The sequence below is a fragment of the Schistocerca serialis genome, chromosome 1, assembly GCF_023864345.2.
Source record: "Schistocerca serialis cubense isolate TAMUIC-IGC-003099 chromosome 1, iqSchSeri2.2, whole genome shotgun sequence".
In the NCBI taxonomy this organism is placed as follows: domain Eukaryota; kingdom Metazoa; phylum Arthropoda; class Insecta; order Orthoptera; family Acrididae; genus Schistocerca; species Schistocerca serialis.
The window spans coordinates 1,176,205,106-1,176,230,483 of NC_064638.1; the positions used below are offsets into that span (position 1 = coordinate 1,176,205,106).

At 40.4% G+C, this 25,378-nt stretch overlaps 1 protein-coding gene across 1 annotated transcript in view; it reads right to left on the reverse strand.

Annotated features, from left to right (window-relative positions):
• Nucleotides 1-25,378, reverse strand: part of LOC126456397 (uncharacterized) — a 438,969-nt gene that overhangs the window by 335,096 nt on the left and 78,495 nt on the right. Inside the window, exons 6-8 of the mRNA XM_050092153.1 lie at nt 20,198-20,460; nt 19,864-20,107; nt 19,621-19,772 (exon numbers count right to left, since the gene is read on the reverse strand). Coding sequence (XP_049948110.1) covers nt 19,621-19,772; nt 19,864-20,107; nt 20,198-20,460 — 659 coding nt within the window. The remainder of the gene's footprint in view (nt 1-19,620; nt 19,773-19,863; nt 20,108-20,197; nt 20,461-25,378) is intronic.

Consider the following 25,378-nt stretch of genomic DNA (forward strand, 5'->3'; position numbering starts at 1 on the left):
GACAAGAGTATTTTGCCATATGGTTATTACACATATTATCTAACATGTTATTCCACTAACTGCAGATTCATTCGATAAAAGAATGTACTTCCTACGGGGCCATTGGTAGCTGGTGAAATGAGAAATTCTGTGGGTTTTGGAGTGAAGACATTACATGTTTATTTTTGTGCCAAGGATGTGCTGTTCCATAAGTTACTGGCCTTACTTTTCCTCAGGTCCTCACTTAATAAACCCCTGTTTCAGAATTCTCTAACAATCGCATCTGCACAACAAAACAAATTTTAACATGACAACAAGAGAAATATGAAGGTTTTATTCAAAATTCGCCACTCGAGATGCTTCTCCAAAAGTTACAAATCGTTAACAAGTCAGATGAAAATAAATTCCATTTCTTCCAGCAGAATTCTTTTTAGATACTAACCAAATCAGAGGTGACAGTCGATCTTTTTGAATGGTCACAATGTAAGCATGGGCGTGGAGGGGACCCACTTAATGTTTACAGAAAATGAGAGTGTAGGCTTCAGTTTAGAATGGCACTTCCCCTCCAGCACTCGGCATTTCCCCACCACAACTGCTCTTCCCTTGTGTGCCCTGCCGTCTGTACATCTACCAGCTACAGTATTCTGTAAGGACTCTTGACTATATTACCAGAAGCAACAGACAAAGTTAGCATTCAGAAAGTATACAGGCAAAGAAACCTTACCCTCTGCAAACTAAGGGAATTGTATTCTTGTTTTAAACAGAAGAAATGGCACATTAACAATAGTTTTTCAAAATATTGTTCACTAAGACCAAAGAGGTGTTTTATCTTTTGCTGCAGGCACCCATACAGTGTGTCTGTGGTATGCAACACAATGTAAAATTGGTTTTGGATGTGGAACACACTGCAGAAACATAGAAAGAACTTATGAAATTCCTTGTCTGTGACTCGGAAAACTATGGCTGCATGCTTAACCACTGTGATAATTGTCCCAGTCATGACAAATCATCAGAAGTTTTGAAAGAAAATTAGCTTCCAAATATGCTGATGATGAAATTGAGTACGGCCAGTGAATTAACTCAGATCATCAATCAGAATTGATAAAGCAGTATGCAACTGTTGATGAATACACTGATTTGTTGGTAAAAAATTACAGGCATTTAACCCTCAAGCCAAGGGTAACACAGATGTGGGGTTAAGCTCTTTCTGGACAATTCTGCATGGCACGTGATTAGCAAATCAGACAATTTCTGCTCTGTTTGCATGATGAAAGTCGTGATTTTCCTTGATTCATTTATGTTGCTCTGGAACAGTGTAGTCTACTATTTTCCTGTCAAATGATTTTCTGTTACTCTGGAAGATTGGAGGTTCTTATTTTCCTGTCTGAAACATCAGGAGCTGCATTTTTCACCTCTTTCAGTCTCACTCACATGCTTACACATGTACCTCCCCATGGCAGCAATTCTATACCCATATTCCCAAGCTTGTGTGTGGAAAGGTTCCTCATATTATTTATGTTAAATGTTAATAAAAAATCCACTCTAAAGTAAGTTTTCGTTTTTCTGGTTTCATTCCTATAATTCTATCTTTACAATTATTCTAATTACCAAATAAAAATGCTTCACAATTTTGGATGGGAAAGTCAGAAAATCACCAGGTTAGAAGGTTAGACATCATCATTTATAAATGAAGTGTCAGGCAAGATCCCTGAAAAATTTGAAAGATAATCTAACTCCTAAAAAAGTAATTCTGTCAATGGACTGTGCAGGAAATTACAGTTTTGTAACTCAAAATGAAATCAGGAGTTATCGCTGGACAAGAAACAGCTGTGCAACCTATCCTGTTTGAGTTTGTGTGATAAACGATGAAAATAAATTGGTAACAGTAAACCACTGCTTTATAAGTGATGATGTGGAGCTTGATGTAAGATTTCTAAATGGTTGAACATTAACCATGAGACAAGAAACTGCATTATTTCAAGGATGGATGTGGTACTCAATAACAAAAAAGCTTTAAAACTTGTGTTGACACAAACATTTTTGCTATTGATGCTGAACATTCCCTTTTTGCTACTAGCTACAGTAAATCTGTGTGTGATGGATTGGGAGGAACTACAAAATGTGTATTGAGAAAAGCTAGTCTTCAACTAGATGATGTTCACCTACAAATAACAACTGCATCTGATGTTTACAATTTCTGCAAGACTGATACTGACAAATGTTTATTCCACCTCTTAAGAGTACATCAACATTGATTTCCTACGCAAGAACCTCAATAAGAGATATTTGACAATATGCACAATACCTGGCACCAGAAATTTTCACAATTAAAAACCACTTTTCTGTTGTTCATTAAAAATTAGAAAAGTAACTACTTCTAAAAAGTCAGCCTCAATTTTTTCATTCAATGAAAATGCCCTGCTATGGAGATGCACCTAGCCTCAACAAAATTCATCTGTAGAAAATGTATATCTTACAGACGGTGATTTGCCTTGTCAAGAATGTGTGTGATGAAGGAGGAGATGATGAATTACATACATTTCCTCGACTCACCTGTGTCAGCAGAGTCATTCTTTTGGGCCGAGAGGGAACACTCTTGTCTTATACCTTTGGAAAACTTTTTATATAGTGTTGGCGAAACTGAATCAAGCACATTACAAGGATTGTACAGTGCACGCAAAATGCCATGGCCACTAGATGTGCAATTGGCTGGGGAAGCGTGTGGAGAGCGGCAGTGGTGGTGATCGCTCAGAGCACTGTTGGGGGAAATGTCGAGAGCTGGAGAGGAAAGTGCCATTCTAAACCAAAGCCTACTCCCACATTTTTTGTAAATAATAAGTGGGGCCCCTCCACACCCACACTTGCTTGGTGACCATTCAAAAAGATCTACTGCCACCTCTGCTTTTGTTAATATCTAAAAAGAACTCTGCTGAAAATGTAACTTTCAGAGATGTGTCATGAGCGGCGAATTTTGAGTAAAGCCTATGCATTTCTGAGGCTGCCATGTCAAAATTTGCTGCTTTTGCCAAAACACAGCGAGTTTACACTGTCTCACCTCTCTAACATTTTCTACAGAGACAGTTGCGAGAGAATTCTGAAACAGTGATTTATTAAGTGAGAGACTGAGGAAAAGTAAAGTCAGTAGCTTATGAAAAAACAGATCCTTGGTACAAAAAATGTGTAATGTCTTCACATACGCTGTTCCAAAACCCACAGCATTTCTAGCTTCACCAGCTATCGATGGCACTTAAATATTACATTCTTTCACTGAGGAAGTCTGTAGTTATTGGAATAACACAGTAAATAATGAAGTTTTACATAACAACTATATGGTAAAATACTCTCCTCTTTGCTTGCTATAATTTCCCCAAATCTCATTTCAATATCTGAAACCGTTTATGAAATGAGGAATGTTATTGATATTTCACTCAGGCCTTATCGCTGGCACGGCGCAATCGCAAATGAGTATGCTATGTCAGATCAGTTTTCTCGATATTGGTGACATATAGATACCATTACCCAAGTCTAGAGAAAAAAATCATTGTTTTAGGTAAATGTCATACACAACAACATATTACGTAATGTGCACCAAATACAAAACCATAGTGACCTCTGTTTTTCATTGCACACTTCTCTGAATTTCTCGGGTGTCTTACTTTCACGTAAATATCACAGTAACTATGACCATTAACGAAATGATGGGCACAGCATCATGAACCTAACATATAAAGCTATAAGAAAAGCAAAAATGAAATTTTTTACCCCATAGTGTCTGTAAAATTGTTTGAGAAAGATTGCATGGCGCGTGCCTCGATTCTGTAGTCACTGACCAACTGTAAGGTGGAAAGCTCTAGTCAGCCTCGCCTTCCAAACAAACGAATGAACTCACCCAGTGCTTTGAACAAAAATTGGTCACTGTGCATTAGCCACCGTATCCTGTGCGAGCTATATTAATTTGATGAAAATGATATGAAGTTAACAGAATCTAATTTGTCACAATGTCACAGACGCTATTAAAATTTTCACTTGAGAACTCCAAGATTCTTCACTGTTGAACGTTTACATTTTAGATGTCATTTGATACCACTAAATAATAATAGTAATGCAAATATTTCAATTCAAATTATAACTCTTAGCTCAATTCTTTTATTATTTCAACAAAACATGAGGCACTGGTACTAAAGCTTATCAGCCTATATGCGGTGTTTTAAATAACCTTCTGAACAATGATATGAAATGCTTTAACACATAACTGAAAATGCCATGTCTGCCAAAACCCATGCTGTTTTTTGTTTGTAATCGTATCAGATCATATTTGTCTCTCAAATTGTCCTCATAACAGCTCTGAAAGTATTTTGCTTGTTTAAAAAAATCATTGTTTGGACCCAACAATTTAAGTTGATTTTCTGTCATCTTAAAAGTCTAGCATTAAATATCCTTTTTCTGTTATCTGGAACAAATGACAAGCATGCAATGAAAATGAGCTAAGTTATGTTTCCCCCCCCCCCCCCCCCTAAAGTAATGTAATGCTAATGGGATGCTTCAGAGATGGTGTTTATGCATGCTTTTTGAACACTTTACCACTATACCCTCAAAAACTATACGAAATAAGCAGAAGACATTTTTCAGTGGTTATTACCAAGGCAAACACAACAATTTTAAAGTAGTTCCATGAAAATCTGAGGCTGTGGGTTTCAGCCCGGATGAACTTATTTAACAGGTGTAGAAGAATAAAACCGGAATTTCCCTACAGATGGTGCTAGCCAACAGCATAGGGCCCGTGAGATCCCGTCTGCAGCTCCATCTGCTTCCTGTAATGGCTGACAACAAATATCCAACACACACTAACCCAAGTTTCGACATCGGTATCTGTTTCAAACCTGTAAACATGTCGAGGTTTGTGCCTACGAACTAGATTTGCGGACAACATTGGTTTTCTGTTATCATTTGAAGAAAACTGCTGCAGAATTACATCGAATGCTTGTCGAATCTTTCGGCGAACGTGCTTTTGGGAAAACAATGTTTTGAGTGGTTCAAAAAACGACAAGCACAGAAAACCACAAGACAAGTTCAAATGCAATGAACTGCAGGCCTTATTGGATGAAGATGATACTCAAACTCATCAGGAACTCATGGGTCGCACAGAAAGCAATTTCTCTTCAGTTGAAAGCTGTGGGAAACATGCAGAAAGTGGAAAAATGGGTTCCACATGAACTGAATGAAAGACAGCAAGCAAATTGGAAGACCACTTGTGAAATGCTACTCACCAAATACAAAAGAAAATCATTTCTCCATTGAATAGTGACAGGTGATGAAAAATGGATATATTTTGAGAATCCTAAGGGTCGTAAATCAAGGGTGAATCCAGCAGATCATCGACGCCCACTGTAAGATGAAATGGCTTTGCAAAGAAGACAATGCCCTGCTGAAGACAATGAGCTGCTAAAACCTGGTGAAATTGTCACCACCGATGCTACCAACATTAAATGATTCATTTCAATCGAGCATTACATGAAAAATGACCAGAATATGGAAAAAGGCAACACTAGTCATATTGCCCCATGATAACACAATATCACACACAGAAAAACGGGTCAGGGCAATGATCGAGGCATTCAGTTGGGAAATACTAGGGCATGCAACTATTCTCAAGACTTAGCTCTGCCCCATTATCATCTATCTGCATCACTGGAACACTATCTCATTGAATAAGGCTTGAATTCGTATTAAAGGGGCTCGCAAGCTGGCTCACTTCAAAGGAAGAACCTTTTGTGTTTGTGTGTGTGTGTGTGTGTGTGTGTGTGTGTGTGTGTGTGTGTGTGTCATTCATAGTCTGCCGGAGAGGTGGGAGATATGTATAAATAGCAATGGAGATTATTTTGAATAAAATATAGTTTATCAGTTTCAAACAACAGACATGTAATTATTACAATCAAATTCCGGTTTCCTACTTCTAAATCTGGTAGAATGACCCCTTTTTCATCACAGTAAAAAGTAATTGGATTTCCCTTTTATTTGAAAACTAAATTGTATTCATCTAATTATTCTAATTTAGCACATTATGAATTTTGTTATGCGTATGTTTTCATGTTATATGTAATAATATTTTATTTATGTACATATAATTGTAAATCTTTTCATCTCCTATTTTCTATGTAAGGCAATGTCTGACAAAATCCTATATCATTTTTATAATGATGAGACAAAAGGATGCTAAGTAAATAAAATAATTAATTTGTGTGTCCATTCGTAGAAAACCCATTAAAGTTTTTCAAACACTGGAAACTCCAGGCAGGAATATCAACAATGTTGGAAAAGATAGATTGCTACTTACCATAAAGAAGACATGTCAGGTAGCAGACAGTCACAATTAAAGGTGTGCTTTGTTGTGTGTGTCTCATTTACTGATGAAGGCTATGGCTGAAAGCTATACATAAGTGTCTCTTAATTGGGCCTGTCTACCATTAATATTTTTATTTTATTGGAAAGCCTAGAATATTGGAAATTATTTAAAACCTAAACTAGGTTCTGATCAGGTTGGAGAAATGTGATATAAATGTTTTTGAATGCCCTTGTAATTTTGCTGGAAATTGCAAACTGAAAAATTAATTTTTTTTTTTTGTAGCTTTCTTCATAACTTTACTGCTTAAATAGTTGCATTTCTTTTAACCATATGCCCCACTTCACTTACAAAAAAAAATTTCCAAGTGAAGTTATGAGTATTTCCATAGATGAATACCACTTTGCATGGACATTCTCACTGAGCTAAAGCGGTCTTTCCTTCTCATCCCGCCAATTTTATAAATATAAAAAATTCCTCCAGCACGCACTAGTTTGACACCCCAATGGAGGCATCCATTTGAGGGAGTGTGCAGTGGTCAAACTATCCATTTTTATATGATTGTCCAATGTTTAAAAAATAGGATTTAAGATTCTGATTTACCCTTTGTGGTTCTATATTTCAGCACCAAATAGAACCACAAATGCTCGTAAAGAAATGATTTTATGTAGGGAAAAAATGATCTGCAACGTAGAAAAAGGCAATTTCTACTTACCGTAAAGAAGACATGTCAAGCTGCAGACAAGCACAATTAAAAGACACTTATACAAAGCTTCCAGCCACAGCCTTCATCAGTACACACACACACACACACACACACACACACACACACACCGCTCCCGGTGGCGCCCTCCAGCACGACACTGCCACACCCCGCACAGGCCATACGCCGGTCGGCCTCACGCCAGCCATCCACTGGACACCAGGGACAAGATGCGTCCCACACACGCCCACGCACACGCGCGCACGCAAACGCGCCCGCCAACTCCAGCTTCTCAGGCCGGAATGTAACCATCACGTGGGATGCAAGCAGCAATCTGGAGGGGGTGGGGAAGGGGAAGGGATAGAAGTGTACGGGTGGGAGGAGAGACGTACGCTATCTGGTGGACAGTGCAGGGACTAGACTGCCAACAGGAGCAGCATCCGGAGGTTGAGGGGCAAGCAGCTGGGGAAAAAAAGGGGCAAAAAAAGTAAGGAGCGGAGAAAGATGGGCGGATGCATTGACAGAGAGCTCCAAAAACAATAGGAATGAGGGAGGCCAGGATGATTACGGGAGCGGAGAATATGTTGTAAGGATAACTCCCATCTGTGCAGTTCAGGAAAGCTGGTGGTGGAGTGAAGGATCCAGATGGCTCGAGTAGTGAAGCAGACATTTAAATCAAGTGTGTTGTGTTCAGCTGCATGTTGTGCCACAGAATGGTCTACTTTGCTGTTGGTCACAGTTTGGTGGTGGCTGCTCATCATGGTGGACAGCTGCTCGTCGTCATAAAAACCTGTGCAATGATAACAGCAGAGCTGATAAATGACAAGGCTGCTTTCACAGGTGGCCCAGCCACTAATGGGTAGGATAAACCTGTGATAGGACAGGAATTGGAAGTGTTGGGTGGGTGGATTGGGCAAGTTTTTCACACGTGTCTTCCACAGGGATATGATCTTTGTGCCAAGAGGTTCATATTGGGAGTGGCATAGGGATAGACTAGGATGTTGTGGAGGTTACGGTGGGTGATGGAACACCACTTTATGAGGGGGTGGGAAGTATCTCAGGTAGGATGTCCCTCATTTCAAGGCATGATGATAGTTAACCAAATCCCTGGCCAAGGATGTGGTTCAATTATTCCAGTCTGGGTGGTACTGAGTGATGAAGGGGACACTCCTTTGTGGCTGGGGGAAGGATTGGGGTTGTGAGTGGAAATGGCATGGGATATCCATTTGCGGACTAGGTCTGGGGGATAATGACTGTCTGTGACAGCCCTTCCCAGAACACCTCCCCTGAATCCATTTCCCTACTTACTTTGACACCCCACACACTCACCTTCTACATGACACTCCCAATCCCAACCCCTTGCCACAAGGATCATATCCATGTGGAAGACCCGTGTACAAAACCTGCCCAACCCACCCACCCAACACTTCCTATTCCAGTACTGTCACAGGTTTATCCTACCCATAAACGGTTGGGCCACCTATGAAAGCCACCATGTCAATGATCAACTCTGATACTATCATTGCACAGGTTTTTATATTGGTATGACTACCAAGCAGCTATCCACCAGGATGAACGGCCACTGCCAAACTGTGGCCAAGAGCAAAGTAGACTACCCTGTGACGCAGCATGCAGCTGAACATAACACACTTAATTTCAATGGCTGCTTCACTACCCAAGCCATCTGAGTCCTTCCCTCCACCACCAGTTTTTCTGAACTGTGCAGATGGGAGTTATCCTTACAGTACATTGTCTGCTTCCATAACTATCCTAGCCTCAACCTATAGTAACATATTATCCTCAAACTCTCCACCCAACAGTTTCCACCCCCTCTGTCCTATCTTCTCCTCCCCATTCTCATCTCCCACCCTGTTTATTTTCAGCCCTCTACCAACGTTTTAGCCGATCTTTCCCTGCTGCTCATTTTTTATTTGCTCCTTTCCTTCCCACCTGCCTGCCTCACAACCACATGACACTGCAGTTGTTGGCAATCTAGTTCCTGCATACTCCACCACACAGCATCTCTCTCTCTCCCCACCTGTACACTACTATCCAATACCCTTCCCCACGTCCTCCCTTCCAGATTGCTGCTTGCATTGCAGGTGATAGTTTAATACTGGCTCGAGGTGCTGGAGTTGGCGGTCGTGTGTGTGTGTGTGTGTGTGTGTGTGTGTGTGTGTGTGCCTGAATGGTGTACACTCTTTACTGATGAAGATTGTGGCAAGAAACTTTGTGTACAGGGAGGCGCACGAAATGTGTTACCATTTTGTTTTTGAATACAAACTTTATTGTCAATACCGCCTGAAAGGAACATATACTACAACGAAGAGCCGTCCATGTAGATTTGTTCTAACTCAGCACATGTACAATATGTCCACCATTTCGTTTCCTAACTTCCTTCAAATGAACACTGAATTTAGTGATTACCCAACGGCACATGTCTTCTGAAATTTCACTGCAAGCTTGAAGAATAAGTCTTCTGAGCTCCATTAAATCACGTGGACGTTTCCGGGAAATTTTTTTCCTTTAGGTACCCCAAAGAAAAAAGTCACACGGGTTCGGGCCTGGACTATTGGGGGGCCAATTTTGTTCGTCATTGAAGTAACCTGGAAACCTGAGTGAAATGATCCCCATGTCGAAATGCTTGTGTAAAAACTCCAACACAGTGTTTGCAGTATGTGGCCTTGCTCCATCTTACATGAAACACTGCGTGTTGAAGGGAAAGGCAGTAGCAAGAAGCTGTGGAATGAAGCTATTGCAAAGCATACTCAAATAACGCTCACTGTTCACAGTTTCTTCAAAGAAAAAGGGTCCAATAAGTCCATGACTGGAAATTGCTGCCCACGCTGTAATCCTCAGAGCATAATGTTGTCGTTCATGAAGCACTTGTGGGTTTTCAGTGGCCCAAAAGCGTACATTTTGTTTGTTAACCACGCCGTCTAAATGAAAATGCACCTCGTCTGAAAACCAAACGTTGTTGTGAGTTTCTTCCCTATCCTCTGCCCACTGAGCAAACAGTAGTCTCTGCTGCTTGTGTTCTTCTGTGAGCTTCCGTGCACAGGTCATCTTGTATGGGTACATATGGAGGTCACTTTTAAGAATGTGTTGAACGGAGCGTCTGGATATTCCCAGTTGCACTGCTGCCTTTCTATACGATTTCCCGGGACTTCTCTGTACAGCAACTCGTACCACTTCAATATTCTCTGGCGAACAAACAGGCTTAGGCCGAGGTCGCTTCGCTTACAATACTGTTCCTTCCTGTACAAATTTATCCTACAACCTGTGGATGGTCTTCTTGCAAGGGACCCATCGTGTGTTAAACTGTTGTTGAAAACACCTCTGAGTCACAACAAGGCTTTTCGTTTCATGAAAAAGTAACACAATTGCCGACCGTTGCTGTGTCGTCAGTCTTCCATTGTCAGCCATAGCTGCTTACTAATCTCCTAGCGGCAGTATTGTGAATTACACGTCATTTCGTAACTCATTTGTTTTTCCGAGCTCTGCTAGTACTGCTGTAGAGATCCCAGCAGGATATCTAATGTGTGTCGTAAATTGAGAAAGAAACAATTGGTAACGCATTTCGTGCGCCACCCTGTAAGTGTCTTTTGATTGTGCCTGTCTGCAACTTGACATGTCATCTTTATGGTAAGTAGCAATCTGTCTTTTCCTATATTGTTGATGTCCCTACCTGAAGTTTCAATTGTTTGAAATGAATTATCTGGTTATCTCTGAGAGGTTTTTTGCTCATATCTGACTTTGGAAATTATAAATGTTATGTACATCTTTTCTTGAGGACGGCAAAAATTGCTATTACTATTCACATGACTGTTTCCCTTCAGGCTCAGTCATATGAACAGTACAATGAACTACTTTTACAGATGTTATTATTAAACCAAGGTGGGTATTTTCCACATTTTTATAACTTCATTTGTGAAACATCTGCCCACAGAATGCTGTACAAGAGTTTAAATTTCAAGCACAGCTCCACTATGCAGATAAACTTCTACATAAATATCGTAACTTCATTTTGCAGGATTTATAGTGAAACTGAAGTTCATACTCTTTGTGAATTAGCATGGGTAGAGGTTACACTTGACAACTGGAATAAATTAACGATAGGTTCCTTTTATCAACCCCAACCCCCTCCCCTCCCCTCCAACTCAGATGACACAGCTGCTGAACAGTTCAAAGAAAACTTGAGTCTCATTTCAAATAGATACCCCTCTTGTACTATTATAATTAGTGGTGACTTCAATCTATCCTCAATATGCAGGTGAAAACACATGTTTAAATTTGGTGATAGGCATAAAATGTCATCCAATATCATACTGAAAGCAGTCTCCGAAAACTATTTTGAACAGTTAGTTCAGGAACTCACTCAAAGTGTGAATGGTTGCAAAACATACTTGATCTCTCAGTAATAAACACTAGATATTTTCGGCATAGTGAAGCAACTCAAATTGCTTAATAAAGGCAAAGTCTCCAGTCCAAACCATATACCAATGAGATTCCTTTCAGAGCATGCTGATACAATAGCTCCACACTTAGCAATCATATGCAACTGCTTGCTCATTGAAAGACTAGAAAGTTGCACAGGTCGCACCATTACTCAAAAAAGGAGTAATCTGCTGAATTACAGACCCATATCACTAAGTATATTTGCAGCAGGATTTTGGAACATACATTGTCTTCAAACATTATGAATTAACTCTAAGAAAACAATTTATTGACAAACAGATACCAGGGATTCAGAAAATATCGTTCTGAAACACAAGTAGCTCTTTCTTCTCACAAAGTAATGAGTGCTACTGACAGAGGATGTCCTTCTGATCAGGGTCTTGGATTGCTTCTCCACAGTAGGTGGATCAACAATGTGGGTGGCCACAGAACTCTTTGTACGAAGTGGTTGGCCACGCTCACTGCCTGCAGCTGGACGATGGCGTCCGAGTCAAGGGCCTCTACACCTACTACTTCCCTGCAGCAGCTGGCTATGACATCATATATCTCTGTCCATGACCCTCTATTGCACTGTATGTACAGAGTAGGGACAGGTAGATGATGCTCTTTGCACTTCCGTTACGCATTCCGGCTGGGTTATGGTGTCAAAGGCTTCTTCTCTGTGTCTGCCTCCTTCTTCTGCCCATTTCTGCCCATTCTGTGATGCGAGGACACAACAATTTTGCTGTGTCGTAATAACGACGGACAACAATCTGCTTAGCGTCACGCCTCAGTCCAAGCAGAGCTTCACAGCTCTTCTTCTGGCCAAGCACAGGTAGTGTGCTTCACAGGTGATGCGGACGCCTCCGCTGCTCGAGCACCAGGATGAGGTAGAGTCATCATAATGCCCTATTACACCATAACTGGAAATGACTTTGTGAAACACCACAGAAATCATGCTCATAAGAGAAAAACCCAACACGAAGAAGGGAATGTAGGAAGATATGAAGTTTCTCATGGTCAGAACTGCAATCTTGTTTGGATGCTCTGATTCAAATTTACACACAGGAATCTAAAATTTAGCACCCTATTTAACTAGGATGGTGAAAAATTACACATTCTGTTCAGCATAATAATATGGTCTGCACCAGTTGCCTCTAGGTCCCGCTTCATACGAATTCCAAATGGCCCCATTGTTCCTGGTTAGTTCAAAATATACATTCCATTGCACAATGAGCAACAGCAGAGAACTTCTGCAAGGGTGGACACAACAGTGGACCATAAGCGTGTCACACCATAAGCAGCTCCTGCTATGTATCAAGTATTGCAGTCTAAACATACAGGCTGCAAATCATGGTAACAGATAGCTTTCTTATTTTCATTCTTTTTTTTTAATTTTATTTTGTACATCCCTGCAGCTTTCTCCTCCATATTTGCTATAGTCAATTTAAGCTGAGGTACAATGTTGCATCAGAGCCTATAGATCCACTGATCACTGGGTCTGGTTTGGAGTCAACAGTAAGCTCTCAAACAACTTGCAACTGGGTGTGTTAGAATCTATGATCTGAGAGTATGTTGATAACATTTTATTTCTTTTTAGTGCTTTTGTTCACTGAAATTCGAAAGATGTTGCAAATGTTGGGAACTGAAGGGACTTTCTGTTTTCTTCACCTCAGTATACAGTATGCATTTTATTACCTTCAGCTATTGAATTTTTCCCTCTTCTAGAAACACAGGGAAAACCCTGTTCCAGACTGCACAATTCATCTACATATTTTGCACAGAATTCTGGCATAGGGTATTTCATTCCACCTGCTTGAGTCGCATAGAGCAATTTGCTGGACCTTTAGATCGCATGGTGATGGGCCCAATCTTTGGCACTTTAAACATTATAAGGAATTTAGCATGTATGGTCTTACTTTCAGCCTAATAAATCTATGTTTAGTACATTCTGGAAAAACTGGTGAGCTAATACAAAAGAGAATGCTGCTACTTTTCCTGAACTGCAATTTACTCATTACATTATTTATATGATCTTCAGCCAGCTCTTGTCCTTTCCATTTTCCTGGAGCTCCGTTGTGTGCAGTGATACTACACAAAACAACACCACATTTCATGAAGGGTGTGGGGGAGTTCCATCAAAATGGGCTCTCACCCCCACTTTGATTTAAGGCGGTTGATAGATCTCCGTGGTGTTTCTGCAGGCTCTTTGATTTTTGGGGGCAGGGAAAGGAGGGGCAACTAAGTCATTTTTCTGGAGAAATGTCAAACCTCTAAAACAGCTTTTTTATTTCATGATTATAAACAGATTCTGATAAGCTGAGCAAAACCCTGTCATGATAAACTGTCTTCAATTTTGATACTACCTAGTCTCTTTCTTTTGGTGTTTTTGCTATCTTAAGATTCACCCAAATCACTAAGAATGTTTATTTCTGTTTTAGTAGATTCTGTTGTGTTCTCGCAATGTAGTTACTACAGTAGATGTTAATCCAGGCAGAATCTTGCATTGTCTGAACAAGCCCAACACAAATGGGGTTTGTCATGTGCCCCAGAGGTCACGCACTAATGGCTGTTTTATCTGAACATGCATCCACTTCATTATTCAACCTTATAAATTTTATAAAGAGGTCTGACCCACTCCCACAATATGGCCGGTTACATCAATATCCTTACTCCCTGGACATGCTGTGTTCCACCATTATACCACACACTGGCCACTGAAGCCCACCAAATGGGGCTTAGATTGATAGAGGTACACTAGTCCAGTTCAGTGTTCAGGAACCCTGGTTTCTCCAAATCTGTAACAAGACTGACAAATTCCCTGAGGTGATGTGTGTGGCTTATAAGATGCTATGGACACAGCAAGCATTACCCATAAAAATGGTAGAACATGTGCTTCTTTGTAAAGAAGAGTGGCTGTAAAGCACCGTTGTAATTATCATAAGTAATGGGAACCACTGCAGGGTGTATACGCAGACAAAGAGAAAAAATTCCCGGATTTTTCCTGGATCTCCCAGTTAAAAATATGTTTTCTTCCAGGTGAAAATATGCGTTTGCCATGTTAGGTGACAGTATATTTTCCCTCGGAACTGTAAAACTTATCCTTTGATTGGATATGGTTTTATACAGCAGCGTAGAATTTCCTGGCAGTTTAGAAAACGATACTCAGGGGTGGAAAAACACGTTTTGGAAAGATCTTTGATGTGCAGCAACATGTACGCTGCACATTTTCGTATTACGAAAGTATAAATTCGAATTCCACCAACAGGAAAAGTTAATGGTTTATATTAATATACATAGTGTTGCTACAACAAAAGCAAAGCTTTCGCATATAATATTTGTCTCGAAGATTAATAAGCTACAAGAGAAGTTAAGCTTTCACTTATAATGTTGATCTGTTTAGCGCATGTTACACTTTAAGATACATCACACAAATACGCCAGCAAAATTTTTAATACCGACATAAATCTCTGATCTTATTTGGTCTCAAGTGTGCCGTGAGGTGCCATGCAACTTCAAACAACATTGTTATACCGCACGTCACTGTTATTTGCTCTGTGGAACTCAAACGTGGATATTTTATAATGGATGCCATCAAACTATTTCAGGACAGTGGAAACTCAAATGTCCTGTAGCACCTCTCCTACTCCCAGTCAGCCAGTTTGACATCCTGCCCCCTTTGTGTGTGTGTGTGTGTGTGTGTGTGTGTGTGTGTGTGTGTGTGTGTGTGTGTGAGAGAGAGAGAGAGAGAGAGAGAGAGAGAGAGAGAGAGAGAGAAACCCCTCACAATTAATACTGGATAGGATTATTTGTAACCAGGAGAACAAGAACGCTTCAGAAAAACTGGACTCTTTATTGCCTATTAGCTAATAACTTGCTCTCTTGTGTGACATAAAATTAAATATAGGACACCTAAAACCAGTCAAGACAAGAGACAGGCAAGACAGTACACATTTCTTCAATCCTTAGGTCCTAGCGATTTTTCTCTCTAATCTTACTACAGCTTTACATGGCGTGCTTTCCTTTCTGCAAAAGGACTATTACCCTATCAAAGTTCGTCAAACGTTTTGCTACATGAAAAATAGAAATGTCGCTGTCTAATATTGAAAAAGCTGTTAATACAAATAGTACCCAAGACTGATGTGGTTTCTCAATCTGATTACATCTATTTTGTCACTGTGTGCTGGAGAAAACAAAATAGGCCTTTCTAATATTTCAGCGATTGTAACACACACCAAATAGGCGAGACTGTTTTAGCAATAATGATCATTTTTATAATACGTCAGAATATAATTCATGAAGTACCAATACGAAATACCTATTTGCCCTACTACAAGCAAAAAGCTTTACGTTAGGAAATAGTTTCACATTTAATTCATACACTCCAGTTTCCTATGCATGAAACAGAAAAGTAGTAGAACAAAATTTTTGTATAAATTTGGAATCTTCATATTCTTCCACAATTTGTGTGATGTCCTCATTTCTTCTCCTTCCTCGTTCTAACAAACAGTCTAGTCATCACTAATTCTGTAACTATTCCTACCACTGTCAAAACTCATTCTCCGGTTAACTTTACTAACCCTGCCACAATCACCGGTTTAGTTATCCAGTGATTATTCTCCGGTTAGGTGTTATTACATGTTCGTACAGTGCGTTTTGCGCGCTACTCCCAGAATGGAACTTGAGCGGCTGCTGGCCGGGGACTATTACTGGCCTGTCTCGTGTAGCAATCTGGCCAAAAAATTTCTGTCAAAATTTCACTTTCTTGGATACATCGAGAAGATAATACATAATCTTTCTTACCTGTTAGTTGTTTATTTCCACTCTGGTAGTCTGAATCTATGGATTTCGCTAGTAATTATAACAACGCTGAACATTCACAAACCGAATCAACCACATAAACAAGCAGCACTTGGCATTCACCGGTTCGGCTTTATTTTGCTCAGCTCATATAGCCCTGTCCCATTTTGTCTGCAGGAAAGTTTATTTCTAGATGTGTCAAGGATTCCCCTGGCAGAGACATCACGTATGCATTCAAAAATCAACTTATATTTCATTAGAAATCATCTTAGAATGTGTTCAAAAACCAGCAGGAGTGCATTTCAAAATCATATGAATAATCGATAACCCAACGTGCACTGGATGCTAGGCGCTTTGTGAAACAAGGGTTTTTTTTTTTTCCTCAAGAATATGAATTTGCCCCCACCCCCCCCCCCCCCCCCCCCCCCCCCCGAAATTGATGCCCAGTTCAGATACCCCAGTTTGCCCTCATACTCCCCACTAGATCCGGGCCTGCTGCACATGCGTCAATCTGGCAGCGTGGGCACGCCAGTAAAATTTTTCCGGGTACCATGTGGCTGGTTGCTGCTATTGCTGCTTTCACAGCCAACAGCCACATTTCTGTAGCCAGAAGCGGGAGAAGGTACTACTCATATGCGACTCAACTGCGCATGTGCATGAGCCCACTTGTAACTGATTAAATGAGTCTAATGTAAACAGTTGTGACATCACGCTCATTGAAGGCAATTTGTTGTTATGAAGCATTGCATAGTCTTCCGAAAGCCTTTGACACATTTTGCTGTTGGCAGACACTTGTACGAGTACTGTATTATTTTATATGGTGCATTTCCTTTGCAATTTAAGTTTTATTTTCGTTTTTTTCCCTCATTCATGTTTTAATGCTGCAGTATTATTCTGCAGTAGCGGGATACAGTAATATCCTTTGTTAGAGTAACGGTTCTTACCAGTCAAAATTACAAAAATTTAACTGAAAACTAAAACAACAAAAAATTCCCGGAATTCTAAAAAATTCCTGTATTTTTCCCAGTTTTCTACCGGATGAAAAAATTCCTGGGTTTTTCCCGAATCTCTCAGTTGTCCCGGGTCATATACACCCTGCACTGATTTATAAGGAATAGAAGACCAGAAGATGTAATAGGGAGATCTTACCAGTGAGGTTTGCACTAGTGATAAAGATTGATATTATGGACACTTTCAACAATTTACTACTGAAGCTGTTGAATAACTACAGATACAGTACAGGTAAGTAGGAGAACAAAGACCACACCACACAGTTTGGATGTCACAAAGGGAAAGCATTTTTTCATCAAAACATATGAAGCCTATTCAACAACAAAGGTTATCTTTGTCATTTCACAACAGGACATTGAAAATGCACGTTGTCATGCCATAATTAACACTCTATTCCACTGTATTACAACTTTAATAAACTTTGCAGGTTAATTGAACAGTAACAGTCCTTGGTCAAGATTAAGCATGTCTTTGAGACTGTGCCTTATAAGATCATTACTAGCAATGACAATTATTCAATGCTAAAATAAAAACAGTGACTAACAATTTTCTGTCGTTTATTCAAAATGAACATTACTTTAACTGTTGATTTTGTTGACTGCACTGGTTTGCATCTACATTCATCTGCACAGGAGCATTGATCTCGCCCCCCCCCCCCCCCATTTTGAAGTTTGTGACGAGCCATTATTTACATAGGAACTTACGTCAGTCCCACACCTCACTGTCAGCTCACAATTTGTGACTAGTAACTCATAAATAAACTTGAATTGTTAGATGAGCTTTTCAGCAGGCAGCATGTCACTATCTGGATGGACTTGCATTGCACTATATGTGTTACAGGTAACAGATGTTAATTCACACAGTCCTGACCACAACAGCACGAAGAATCATCTTGTGGACAAACTGATCACCATGTGTTTGAATGCCCTATTCTAAGGGGAAGAGTTCTCTTGTCAGCACAAACTTTCACTGCTGTTCAAGTACCTCTTCACTAGCTGTCATTCTCTGAATTACACTGAAGTGAAAAGTCGTGGGGTACATCCTAATATTGTGTTGGACCACCTAGTGTCCAGTGTAGTGCAGTAACTCATCACTGCATGGTCTCAGCAAGTCGTTGGAAGTCCTCTGCAGAAATATTGAGCCATGCTGCCTCTATAGATGTCCATAATTTTGAAAGTGTTGCCAGTGCAGGATTTTGTGCACGAACTGACTTCTCGATAAATGTTCAATGGGATTTCTGTCAGACTATCTGACTGGACAAATCGTTCACTCAAATTGTCTAGAATGTCCTTCAAACCAATCACAAACAACTGTGGCCCAGTGACGGGAACATTGTCATCCATAAAAAGTCCACTGTTTTGGGAACATTAAGTCCATGAATGGCAGTAAATGGTCTTGAAGTAGCTGAATGATACCAATTCCAGTCAAATGATCAGCTCAGTTACACCAAAGGACCCAGTCCATTCCATGTAAAATATGCCCACACCATTATGGAGCCACCACCTGCTTGCACAGTGTCTTGCTGATAACTTGGGTCCATGGCTTCATAGGGACTGTGCCACACCCTAACCCTGCCATCAGATCTTACCAACTGAAATCCAGACACATCTGACATCTGACCAGGCCACAGTTTTACAGTGTCTGAGAACCAACCGATATGGTCATGAGTCCAAGAGAGCACTGCATGTGATGATGTGCTGTTAGAAAAGGCACATGCATCAGTCGTCTGCTGCCATGGCCCATTAATGCCAACTTTCACTGTACTGTCCTAATATAAAAATATGTTCGTGGTACATTCCAAACTGATTTCTGCACTTATTTCATGCAGTGTTGTTTGTCCGTTAGTGCCAACAACTCTATGCAAATGCCACTGCTCTTGGCCATTATGGAAAGACCACCAGCCACTGTGTTGTCCATGATGAGAGGTAATGCTTGAAATTTGGTATTTTCGGGACACTCTTGACATTGTGGATCTCAGAATATTGAATTCACTAACAATTTCTGAAATGGAACGTCCCTGTGTCTAGCTCCAAATAACATTCTTTGTTTAAAGTCCATTAATTCCCATTGTGTGGCCATAATCATGTCGAAAAACTTTTCACATGAATCACCCGAGTAAAAATGACAGTTCCCCAATGCACTGCCCTTTTATACCTGGTGTACACGATACTACTGTCATCTTTATATGTGCATATAGCTATCCAAAAACTTTTGTCATCTCAATGTAGTAAACCTGCCCCCTTTAAGAGACTTTTTCTTATTTATTTATTTGCCTTTTGTGAATGAAATATATGCAAGTTCTAAATAAATTTTTGTACAGAAGAGAGAAACATTTGAGAAATAAGCATACCTATCACTATTGCAGGAATTACTATTAATGTAATGTTCCAGTAAAAAATTGTGTAGCCAAATAATCCTTTCTTTGAGAACAGGACAGACAGCAGCAGGGTATTTCCTGCATATCAGTCCTAAACATCTCAGCGCACACAAACGTACATCGACCTGAAAATTTAGAGTAGAACACCAACATAACATCTCATGTGACGTTACTTTATACCATTATTGCATGTAACAAGTATATTGAAAAGCTCACAAAATCTGTCCTTATGCGTTCTGCCATTAACTGCAGCAACTGATCATCATGCAAGATTAAGCTGCTCTCATGGAGTATTGCTTTTGTTATCTGGAACAGCAGCTCCTTGCGTAAACTTGGTCTTTTGGTACGAATTAATTTTTTGAGCACACATTTATAATCCGAACTTAGTTCGGGATGATTCACAAGAAAATTGTATGTGTGCTTACACACAACATCTCCAGCCATTTCTTCAGCTCGTAGCCTGAAAAGAAAGTAAGTGGATCTCAGTATTTTTTTTTTCCTCATAGGTAGTCACCATTATTGGAAATATTACAAAAAATACTTTACACACTTCAAAAGAAAAGCATTCCACAGTTTCTTATAGTCTGAAGCAACACTTGAATGCTGTTCTGAGAAAAAACAACACAGAAACTCCAACACTTCTCTTCTTTCACTTTCATCAGAAGAAGATAGGCAGTATTCTAAACTGTTAATGACTCCAAGCATTATCATGCTATCTATGTGATATACTTTGTAAATAATCTCAAAAGGTTTGGTGTCCATGACTAATGTGCTACCTTCACTTGGACCATCATGTAGACGTTTCACCAAAACCTGGAACAGAAATACAGATTTTGTTTTCATAAAATAGTGCCTCTATGTGTAAACATTTGAGAGCAGATGGAAGTTTCCATGTGAAACTTAACTTCTTAAATTTTACCAAAGAGCAATTGTTAGGCATGGATTGGCTCACAGAAATGAAAGTCTTATTCAACTTTAAGAAAGACATAGTAAAGTTTCCATAAGGACCGTCAGAAGGAGAAGTTTGTTTACAAGTTGAAGTTAGTACATCACATTTACAAGAAATAGATTGATGGCTGAAACTACACTACCAGATAATAGTATAAATCACATGGCCAATACAGAAACCAACACAAACCATGACTAAATAAATTGACAATGAAATTGGAAATGACACTTTAATAGACAATTTGCAGGGTGAAATGACATCCATTCTTGTAGCAATCCTATGCTGATCGAAGCGTAGAACCATTATATCCTACGAAGAAAGTTACAACCTGCATAGTGACAGCTAAACTAAGTGATCACTCTTCTTCTAGCTCATAAAGGAGCACAAATTGCTGCTGAAAATTTCAAAGAATTTCTAACATAGGAAAATGTAACGTATTTTAAAATCCAGGTACCATCCTCCAGCTAATCTGTAGAGAAAAATGAGAGCATACTGCAATAATAAGATGGTTTGAGATGATCAAGGTTTTTGTAGTAGTTTTAAACAACTTACCACATTCACTTACAAAAATATCACCTACAAAAGTAACAGAGTGTAAATTAGACGACGAATCATTACCAAAATGGATTGGCTGGCCAAATGAGAAAATACCACAACAAGGAGTAGAAATTAACATTAAAGAATTATTAACAAAGGAGATAAAAGGAAAAGAAGTATAATTCAATACGGGAGATCAAGCGTTGCTAAAATGTGACAAACATAGCTTAAACATTGTTACAGTAAGAATCAAGTTCCATCCTTTACATGAGGGACCATTTGTTATCAAAAGTATGCCTCATCCCAAGGTGGTTGTTCTTGCTGAAAAAGGTCTGTGGAAAGAAAAAGGAATGTTAAAATTGCCTTAAAAACTTCAAAATTTATGGTATAAGAAATTTCGACTTGAACTATTGAAGCCATATTGGGCACTTTGGGGGTAACATTCAGGCCTTTTGCCAGCTGTAAGATGTAAGAACCAAGCATATCTGACATTTCTGGGGATTATGAAACAAGCATGAACAGTGGAAATTGCAGGATAGAATAACGACAATACAATGAAAAGGATAGCTGCTATTCACAGGTCTTTCCCATACATCCACTATTACCTATTCCAGTCCGGTCACAAGCATCACGTATCCCATCAAAGGCAGGACTACCAGTCATATGATCTACAGGCTAAGCTGCAATCACTGTGCTGCGTTCTACGTGGGCACAACAACCAACATGCTGTGTGTCCACATGCATAGCCACTGAGAAAGTGTGGATCATTTCGTCGCTGAGGCCGCTGCCCTATGTGACCCATTTCATTGATTGCTTCACAGCCTGTGCCATATGGATCCTTCCCAATTCCACAAATGCACCCAATTATTTTAATTAACTCATTTTCCACTGCCTCTCACCCCTTTCCCTTCCCTCCGTCTAATGTCCCAACTGCACCTAGCTGCCGTAGCCTCTCCACTCTTCATCCTGGTATGCTCCCACAAGCAGCACTTTACTGTCCCCATCCCTACCCTGCTATCACTCCCCTTCCCTGCCCCAGTCTCCTCCTTATCCTCACCACCCAGGCTGCTTCTCCCATCATGCACTGTTGCAGACAGAATGGTCTTGGCGGCCAGAGACTTTGTGTGTGTGTGTGTGTGTGTGTGTGTGTGTGTGTGTGTGTGTGTGTGCGCGAGCGCGCGCGCGCACGCACGTGCAAGAGCTTACTTGTTTCACAGTCCTTTTGTCGTGCCTATCTGTGAGTAACAACTATCGTTTCCATAATATAAGCATGTATATGAATAGCACAGTATATTGTTGGTAGGAGAATGTTGTATGCATGTCTGGCCAAGGGGTGGCAATACAAGGGATCTGCATGATGTATCCTGCGTGTGAATGTGGTTATTGTATGGTTTTGCATAAGAAATGTACAAAAGTGACAGTTCTGAGGGACAGCTATGTTCTGAAGCAATAATGCCCATTCCTGAAATGATGCTCAGTGCATTTACATACCATTTTTGAGCTAAGACTGGGTAAGAGAGAGGGGGGGAGGAAGGAAAAAATCTATCAGATAGAAGAAAAAATTTGAATTTAAGCATTGTACTTCAGTATGGTAAGTTTTCTAGGGGATATTCGCATGAATATGCACACCTGGGAGGGTTCATACTTTCTACAGCGTGGGTACAATAGGCATAGTTTATGTAAGTCTTGTAGGGCTGTGTAGCCCCAGATGACTTCCGATCCAATTGATTATAACAATGAAAATAATCAATTATTGTTCAAATTAACTATAACAATTAAAGCAATCAATTATTGATAAAATTATTTAATTCCGCCTCGATTGACATCTCTGCCGAAATTCTTTGCCTTTACAAATGTCTGCTTGTGTCTGTATATGTGTGGATGGATGTGTGTGTGTGTGTGTGTGCGCGAGTGTATACCTGTCCTTTTTTACCCCTAGGTAAGTCTTTCTGCTCCCGGGATTGGAATGACTCCTTACCCTCTCCCTTAAAACCCACATCCTTTCATCTTCCTCTCTCCTTCCCTCTTTCTTGGCGAAACAACCGTGGGTTGCGAAGGCTTGAATTTTGTGTGCATATTTGTGTTTGTTTGTGTGTCTATCGGCCTGCCAGCGCTTTCGTCTGGTAAGTCACATCATCTTTGTTTTTAGATATATTTTTCCCACATGGATTGTTTCCCTCTATTATATCCAATTATTTAATTGGGTAGATAAAAAATCTACTCACCAAGCAGTGGCAGAACACACACACACATAAAGAACTGTTGTGATTGGCAAGTTTTCGGAGCCAGTGGCTTCTTCTTCAGGCAGAAGGGTTGAAGGGGAAGGAAGAAGGGTGAAGGAAAATGACTGGAGACGTCTAGGAAAAGGGGCAGATTTTGGGAAAGTCACCCAGAACTGCAAGTCAGGGGAGACTTAGCGTATGGGATGGGAAGGAAAGGAAAGGAGGACTGATTAATATCAGATGTATTTACGTAGAATTACCACTATAGAATTTTGAAACAGAAAGGAGAAAAGTAGCAGTAAGTGTTCTCACATTTGGTAACCAAGATGATATATCGCTATGCATTGATAGTGGGTAACGTCCGCATAATCTCTCGAAGTTTCTCACAAACAAATTGTTAATCTACGATAACAAAAAGCTGTTAGATTCTGGCAATACACTGGATGTATGAACCAATAACCCCTTCTTCTAACACCCTCTCTAGTGGTTCACTATAATAACTGACTGGTCCTTTTGACAATGATGTCATTACTGTATTATGCAATAAACTTAATTAAGTATTATTCTGAAAATCAATTATTTGAGGTGTGCCATTATATCATATGATTGCAGAGGCTCCCATACAATGAACATAAAGATACACATTAACTAAAGTTATGCAAAGAAAGAGAATAATTTTATGTTAAAGTCACCCCGAAAGAGGATTCTTTGCTCTGTTTTTTTAAATAGATTGTGGATCTAGCAAACAAGATGATACATACATAAAAGAAAAAGTAGAATGTATGTAATAGTTTATGTTGTTTTATACAAATTTACACATAGATGTCATAACATTATGAAAAGGATAGTTGCTACTTACCATACAGCCATACAGTGGAGATACTAAGTCGCAGATAGGCACAACAACAAGACTATCACAAAATAAGCTTTCGGCCAACAAGGCCTGTCAAAAATATACAACACACAAGTGTGCGCACGCGTGTCCACACACACAAATGCATGCACACGCACACACAAGCACGCGGGTGCGTGCGGAAACGCCACACATGCGTGCGCACGCACACGCACGCGCACGTGCCAGCGCGCGTGTGCACACACACGCCCACGCCCACGTACGCACGCGCGCACCAGCATATGATGGGAGAGGCAATTGGGTGGGGATGAGGAGGAGGCTAGGGCAGGGAGGCAGAGGGATAGCAGGGTAGGGGAAGGGGACAGTAAAGTGCTACTGGGGATGAGCATGCAGGGATGAGGTGGAGCGACGGTAGGGCAGCTTGGAGCAGTCGGGGGGTTAGACGGAGAGCGGAGGAGACTGAGGGGGTAGTGGAAATGGAGAGAAGTAAATAGATAGGGTGTGTTGGTGGAATAGAGGTCTGTTTAATGCTAAAATGGGAACGGGGAATGGGCTAGATGAATGAGGACAATGACTAATGAAGGTTGAGGCCAGGAGGGTTATGGGAAAGTAGGATACATTGCAAGGAGAGTTCCCACCTGCGCAATTCAGAAAAGTTGGTGACGGTGGGAAAGATCCATTTGGCACGGGCTGTGAAGCAGTTATTGAAATGAAGAACATTATGTTGGGCAGTGTGCTCAGCAACAGGTTGGACCAGTTGTTTCCTTGCCACAGATTGTTGGCAGCCCTGTTATTTCCCTGACACATTTGAAATCCCCTGGTATTCCCTGATTTCCAGAACTTGTGGCAACCCCGATTACAGGGATATGAGGCAAGAGGAAAGGGGTTAGGAGCAGTGGTTGTGTAGGGATGGACGAGAATATTGTGTAGTTTTGGTGGATGGTGGAAAACCATTGTTGGGTGGAGGTGGTAGTGGGTAGGATAGTTAGCAGCACATTTCTCATTTCAGGGCATGATGAGAGGTAGTCGAAACCCTGGTGGAGAGCGTAATTCAGTTGCTCCGGTCCTGGGTGGTACTGAGTTACAAGGGAATGATCCTCTGTGGCTCGACACTGGGACTTTGGAAGATGTGGGTGACTGGAAAGATATGGCACAGGAGATTTGTTTTTG